Here is a 7210-nt window from a genome sequence, read left to right as displayed (position 1 = left end):
GGGCTGCTGGTGGGGAGTTAGGGTGCAGAGGGGAGCTGGCTGGTGTCCAGTTCTCCCTCACCCTGGGGTGATGGAAGATTAATTGTTCTCTGTGTTAATTGCTGGGGCCGCCATGTCTGCAGAGGTTTTAATGAGCTCCGACTGATCTGGGTTTGATTATTTTTCTTTGGAAGGAAAAGACAATATCCTCCCACCCATAAGACAATACTACACTGTTTGGAGCCAGCCCCAGGATGCCTGGCTTACGGTGAAGCTGGTGAGGAGCCCTCTCCCTGAGGCCTGCCGTTCTCCTTTTAACCCGGTTCAGATAAAAGGAAAGTTCTCTATATCTTGCTTGGGTGGGTGGGTGGGTGGGGGTGGCGGGGTCCAAAGTCTGACATAGTCCTGGTAATCCCCTTTTCAGGTGGGCCGTCCTGTGTTCACAGCGGCGTCACCCCTTCGAGTCTGAATCTCGTTCCTTCTGAACCTTGGGCCACAGCTGTGCTCTGTGTCATGGGATTAGAGGGGATTGTGGATACAAAGGTACTTTGTCAATCATGAAAGTATGGGGCATTATCCTGTCACAGCCGAAAGAAGGGTCGGTCATCTGATGGCTAGCTGGAGCTGCCGAGCCTGAGAAAGCTCTCAGTTCAAGGACAGAGTTTTTCCTGGTGGGCTCTCAGGAGGTTCAGATGCCGGACCTGCAGCCATCACTGGCCTCAGATGGACGATGGGGAGTCAGGGGGAGGCAGGATGGAAATCTTGAGTCTCAGCATGTCCTAAAAAGTGAATGTCCTATACCACAAAGAAGCTGAGCCTTAGAAAGCGATATGTGCGGAATTCCACAGGAGTCGTTGATAGAAATGGGGTTCAAACACAGGTCCAGGCCTCCCTGGGCTCTCTCCAGTGTGGGTGGCACTGCCCAGGTGCCATCAGCTCAGAGAAATCCGACTATTGAGCTGGTGCCAAAGGACCCTCCTGAACGTGGGGCTGTCCTTTTGGCCTCAGTGACTGATCCCTTGGGCGCTGAGCTCCGATGCCTTCCACCTGCTTGTCAGCACCACCCCCCCTTCTTCCTCATAGTACTTAGGCACGCAGAGCCTCTAACTCAGCCCCTCCCCAGCTGGCAGCAGTTGACAAGGCAAATGGGGGTTAATCTGGCCCTGCTAAGCAGGGACATGTCTCTTGCTGGAGAAGGCGGGGGCTTTCTGGAACTTGCCCGAGTCTTATCTGCAGAGGTTTGCCCCAACGCGTCTTAGGAGCAAGCAAAGGTTCAGTGACATGTGCAGTTGGCAGGTGACAGGGCCATCAATCAGACTCCTGTCAGCCTGAGCCTTCTGGGCTTTTGTGACCTAGCCAGGGCCATGGGCTGGGGGGCTGTGGGGGGAGCAGGACTGAAGAGGCAGGAAGGACTTCTGGAGTGGTGGAGGGAATGATGAGAGGAGAGAGCATTCCCAGGCATCAGGGATGGGAAAGGCGGACAGGTACTGGCTTTTCTGGTCACCTCAGTTGGAATGTGACTCAAGATCCTATCCTCAGCCTGCCCTGTGGTCACATTCCTAGGGACTTCCATGTCTCGAAGGCTCATGCATGCACAGGGCCTTTGAGTAGGGAGGACAGGGCAGTGATGGGAGACACAGAGCAGGGAAGTAGAGCAGAGAGCTATCTACCTCGGGGTGAGACTCACATGCTAGCAGTGGGGTGGGGTGGGGTGGGCAGAGCTGGCCTGGCTCCTCTAACGGGATGGGGCATGAGAGAACCCTTAGGAGCTGTGCTATGGCCAGGGTTTGCTTCTTCCTGGAGTGAGAAATGAACCTGTAATCCAAGTGTTAAAACTGTGGCCTAGAGCAAAACCCCATTAACTCTGAATCATCTCTTTTGTTGCATTAAGGAAAAAAAAAAAAAGAAAAGAAGAACTCCCCACAAGCGAGCCCCATGGGGGTGTGCAGGCAGCTGTGTTTGTCTGGAAGGCAGAGGAGTTGGCTCCACTCAGGGGGAGGAGGCGAGGCCCCCACCCCCTCCCAAGGGTATATAAAGAGTCCCAGGCCAGGGTCGACAGCACTGTAGCCTGGTTTCAGCCCAGCTCAGAAGCTCCTGCTGGAGTCTCTCCTGCTTGAAAAGGACAAGAAGGCACAGGCTGCCTGACCATGGCCACCACATTCTTGCAAACTTCCTCCACCTTTGGAGGTGGCTCTACCCGAGGGGGTTCCCTCCGTGCTGGTGGAGGCGGCTTTGGTGGAGGGAGTCTCTACGGGGGAGGCGGGAGCCGAAGCATCTCTTCTTCTTCTGCTAGGTTTGTCTCCTCGGGGGCCGGAGGGGGATATGGCGGTGGTATGAGTTGTGGTTTTGGTGGTGGTGCTGGTGGTGGTTTTGGTGGAGCCTTCAGTGGGGGTTTTGGTGGTGGCTTTGGTGACTTTGGCAGTGGCGATGGAGGTCTCCTCTCTGGCAATGAGAAGATCACCATGCAGAACCTCAATGACCGCCTGGCATCCTACCTGGACAAAGTGCGTGCCCTGGAGCAGGCTAACACGGAGCTGGAGGTGAAAATCCGAGACTGGTACCAGAAGCAGAGCCCAGCCAGTCCAGAGCGAGACTATAGCCATTACTTTAAGACCATGGAAGAGATCCGGGACAAAGTAAGTCCTTACATGTCAGACAGAGGGAAACAGGCAGCTGGTGCCCCGTACACATCTGTAACATCAGCATTACTGCTGACTAAGAGACTAAGTCCTTTACTGCTGTGTAACCTCAGCAAGGCTGGGATACACTTGCTTTCCAGGCACAGGTGGGAACACCTCTGTTCCACTTGGCAGTGCCGGGGGAGGGAGTGGTCTTGGGAATCTGATTTGGATACATGGGGTTGCAGATGGGGGCAACGAACGAGAGCAACTCCTCTTCCCTGCCCTACCAAGCTTGCAGGGATTTTTGTAAATGATTGCTTTAACTTTTTGACCTGCGTGCTGTTCAGGCGCAGCCTCCTGAGTCCTAAAATGCCAGGACCATTTGCTTCAGCCCTTAAGGATGTCTTTATTGCTGAAATCGTTGTTGGATCTTAGGAGACCAGGGAACTCAATACGGGCTGGGCCACCCCCTCACTTTCCCTTTTACTGACTAGATCTGTTTTCCTTAGCTGTAAACGCTTTCCTTAGCTGCTGTCCAAGTTCCTAATGGCTGCAATGTTTTGGAGACAAAGGGCCCTGTCAAGGCACGCAGGAGGCTGCCACTGTGAGCTGTGCCCAAGTAGGCTGGTTGAGAGTGTCTCTGGAGAGCCCTTACCTGCCAGAGCCGACTGCATCCACTGCAGCACAGCCTTGGCTAGCCATGTCCCACAGGCAATCCCAGGCAATGCTGCCCCCTTAGTTTTCTATGCCTTGAAGGTGTCACAGGAAGGTAGTGTGGGTTAGCACTACGAAAGCGCACAGGGAGTGGAGACGGGGGAGTGGTTGGCAAAGGGGAACTTGGGCATAGGACATTAAAAACAGCAGCCCTTAAGTACAGCTCTCTGTCTCCTGCAGATACTGGCTGCCACCATTGACAACTCGCGTGTCATCCTGGAGATTGACAACGCCAGGCTGGCAGCAGATGACTTCAGGCTCAAGTGAGTTCCCATTGCTTCCCCGCTGTCTACAGCACTCCCGCTACCCAGCCTTCCTCCTCTCTGACTCAGAAACCTGGGCCCCTCACCTTCCCTGACTTGGGCTCCTTTCCACTCCCCAGGTATGAGAATGAGCTGGCCCTACGCCAGAGTGTGGAGGCCGACATCAACGGGCTGCGCCGGGTGCTGGATGAGCTGACCCTGGCTAGGACCGACCTGGAGATGCAGATTGAGCACTTGAATGAGGAGCTGGCCTACCTGAAGAAGAATCACGAGGAGGTGACCGCAGGACAGGGTGGGAGGCAGAATGGCAGGATTGTCTTTCTTTTGTCACAGTCCGCTGAAGGCTTAGTGGTTCAGAAATGTACCCCAGGGGCCCCGTGGATGAGAAGGGACACTATTCTCTGGTAATCTGGACCCAAGGCCAGGTCAGGTGTGAACTGCAGGATTGGTTTGCTTTGTGGGCTTATTATCTCGAGGTCCTTGTTTCATAGGACCCGGAGCAAGAGAGCTCCTCAGAGCTGAGGGGTCCACGTGATCCATTGGGGACCAGAGATAGGGTGGTGTGATGTGCTAAGGTCACATTGCAAATTAGCGACAGAGTCAGTTAGCCCCAAGACTCCAGATGTCAGGTCTGTTTTATAGCCTTGTCTTAAAATGGTGTCCCCCCCTCCCCCACTCTCCCCTTTGTAGGAGATGAAGGAGTTCAGCAGTCAGCTGGCTGGCCAGGTCAATGTGGAGATGGACGCAGCACCTGGGGTGGACCTGACCCATGTGCTGGCCGAGATGAGGGAACAATACGAGGCCATTGCAGAGAAAAACCGTCGGGATGCAGAGGCTTGGTTCTTCAGTAAGGTGGGTCTGACTCCCTCAGCTCTGCTCTCCCCGCCTCCCCACTCCACAGGCCTCTGAGGAGGCCTGCGAGGCTCATGTTTCTCATGTGTGACTTGCAGACTGAAGAGCTGAACAAGGAGGTGGCCTCCAACACAGAAATGATCCAGACCAGCAAGACAGAGATCACAGACCTGAGACGCACCATGCAGGGGCTGGAGATCGAGCTGCAGTCCCAGCTCAGCATGGTACGGCCACCCTGGCCCTCCTGGGTGATACATGTACCCATCTTCCATGGCTGGTAAAGCCTCAACCCCCATCCCACACAGTGGTCATTCCGGGCACTCCATCTCATCCTCCCTAACCCTCTGTCTTCAGCGGGTTGCCTTCTAGCCTGATGGGTTTATGGATCTGTTGCCCTACCAGAAAGCTGGGCTGGAGAACTCCCTGGCAGAGGTGGAGTGCCGCTATGCCACACAACTGCAGCAGATCCAGGGGCTCATCAGCAGCCTGGAGACCCAGCTGAGCGAGCTCCGCTGTGAGATGGAGGCTCAGAACCAGGAGTACAACATGCTGCTGGACATAAAGACTCGGCTGGAGCAGGAGATCGCCACTTACCGCAACCTGCTCGAGGGCCAGGATGCTAAGTAGGTGTTCAGGTGCAGGGAAAGAAAGGAAGGGGACAAATGGGCTTGTGTTTGGGACCATCAGGGAAACAGGGTATCCCGAGAGCTGCTTTGTTGAGTGGAATGAGACCTAAGGAGTCTAGAGTCTGTTCTGGTGTTTAGTTGTTATTTTGGGTGTATCACGTCTGTTCCCTGGACCTGTGCTTCTCCTGTGAATGATGGATAGGGCACGACTACAGCTCCTGCTCTGTCTATTTGGGATGGCAGACCCAAGGGACTGACCACCAGGATGTCCTAGCCCTTAGAAAAGTCATGTGTGGTGTGGGGGCTGGAGAGGATCGCTCAGTGTCCACCAGGGGTTCCCTTCGGGAGACTGGAGCTTTCTTCCTTGGCTAACACCCACTGTCCCGTCTCTTTCAGGATGGCTGGTATTGGTGCCAGGGAAGGTAAGAGAGGGTAAAGCCCTTCAGTGGGGTGGGGAGCAGAGTATTGGAGGCACCATTCTACTTACAGTGGGGAGGAAGGAGGAAGAGACAGATGTCCCAATAAGTCAGGGTATTCCTGCTCCAGAATATACCCTTTTCCCACGGACTCTAGGTGGAATTGAGATTAGAAGTTTCCTGAGAACATTTCAGGCTGAGCAGGCTTTGATCAGGGCTTTCCTTCCTGATCTCACCTTCAAGCTGGTGTGATACTCACTGTAACTCCTGTTCAGGCACAGCTTGAAATCCCCTGTATCATTCACTGCTGGGTTACCAGCTCTCACCTCTGACCAGTAGTTCATCAGACCTCCTGGCAGCTCCAGAGGGACTGGCCAGTGGCTCTCCACAGGGATGCTGTCCATCTTCCCAGAGCCTAAGCCTGCTTGCGGAAGTCCCCCATGCTGAAGCTTGCTTTTTGTTTCTGCAGCCTCCCTGGGAGGTGGAGGCAGCGGCGGCAGCAGCAGCAGCAGCAACTTCCACATTAGTGTGGAGGAGTCAGTCGATGGAAAGGTGGTTTCTTCCCGTAAGAGAGAAATCTAAGTGTCTGGTGTAGGAGAAAAGACCCTTGCCATTCCCCCCATGCCCCCTGTTCTCCCTGGGCTGAGAGAGGTGCAGGCCAGAGAGGTTGGAAAAGCAGACTCCAGTCCATGCTTTCGGAGAGTGACCTGATGAAGAGAGTCTCTCTGCTTTCCAGCTCCAGGCTCTGCACGCTCTTCCTGTTGTACCTTTCCCTGCTTCCTTTTGAGCGGAGAGGTGCGTGAAGCAACTGACCTTTGTATGGTTGTCTGTTCCCTCAATAAAGAATCACTTTTCTTTTCACAAATGCCCCTTGGTCATGTGTTCAGTATTTCTTGGTGGCGTCCAGTTCCGAGGAGGTCACCATTCTGACACGTACCTCTCTCTGTTTTGTTTTTTTCTCCTTGTACAATCATACATAATTCTTTTTTTTTTTTCAAGACAGGTTTTTTTTTTTTTTTTTTTTTTTTTTTTTTTTTTTTTGTGTGTGTGTGTGTGTGTGTGTGTGTGTAGTTCTGGCTGTCTTGGAACTTGATCTGTAGACCAGATTGGCCTTGAACTCACAGAGATCCACCTGCCTCTGCCTCATGAGTGCTGAGATTAAAGGCGTGCGCCACCACTGCCTTGAGTGTGTATTCATTCATTCTTGAGTGTGCAGAGGGTTGTGGCCCCAAAAGGTGGCTCATTTTTCTACATCACATGGGATGGGGGAACAGGGAGGGGTGGAAGTGGGGCTGGGACGGTTCCCTGGGGTACTTTGGGACACCTAGCATAGGACACACGTTCAATAATTATTTTCAAGTGACGCCTGCACACGAGTGTTTGGTTGTCACTGTGCTAGGCACACTCATTCCCGTGTCTGATACTCACCATGTTAGGTGGTCAGAGGTTGTCCTTCCCGTCTTAGCAGTGAGGACCCTGCTGCTGTAGAGATGAAGGGCTTGCTTGGTAGCCTGGCGGATGCGCAGTAAGCATCAGGGATGGACTGCATCTCATACTTACATGACTCATTTACCAGGTCTTGTTCTGGGGTCCTAGGCCATGGCCCTTTGCAGCTTGTTGTGAGACCCCGTTCCTGGCTTCTGTCCTTACCTCACACACTGAACATCCCTTTCTGTTTAGTGAGGCATGTTTAGCCTTCAGGATGACCAGCCAAGCCCATCTCTGTCCCTCTGAAAAGC

The 7210-nt window shown here is 53.7% G+C and overlaps 1 protein-coding gene across 1 annotated transcript; it reads left to right on the top strand.

Moving 5' to 3' along the window:
• The first annotated feature begins 1870 nt into the window (after positions 1–1870).
• Positions 1871–6336, top strand: Krt15 (keratin 15). Its single transcript, XM_006992864.2, has 8 exons — positions 1871–2615; positions 3495–3577; positions 3697–3853; positions 4268–4429; positions 4528–4653; positions 4832–5052; positions 5452–5477; positions 5941–6336. Exons 1-8 carry the CDS (start codon positions 2127–2129, stop codon positions 6051–6053), a joined length of 1377 nt encoding a protein of 458 aa, XP_006992926.2. The 5' UTR covers positions 1871–2126; the 3' UTR covers positions 6054–6336.
• The last annotated feature ends 874 nt before the right edge of the window (positions 6337–7210 follow it).

This window comes from Peromyscus maniculatus, chromosome 8, assembly GCF_049852395.1.
Source record: "Peromyscus maniculatus bairdii isolate BWxNUB_F1_BW_parent chromosome 8, HU_Pman_BW_mat_3.1, whole genome shotgun sequence".
NCBI classification, from domain to species: domain Eukaryota; kingdom Metazoa; phylum Chordata; class Mammalia; order Rodentia; family Cricetidae; genus Peromyscus; species Peromyscus maniculatus.
The sequence above is the reverse complement of the archived record's forward strand: the minus strand, read 5'-3'. Positions and strand labels throughout refer to the sequence as shown.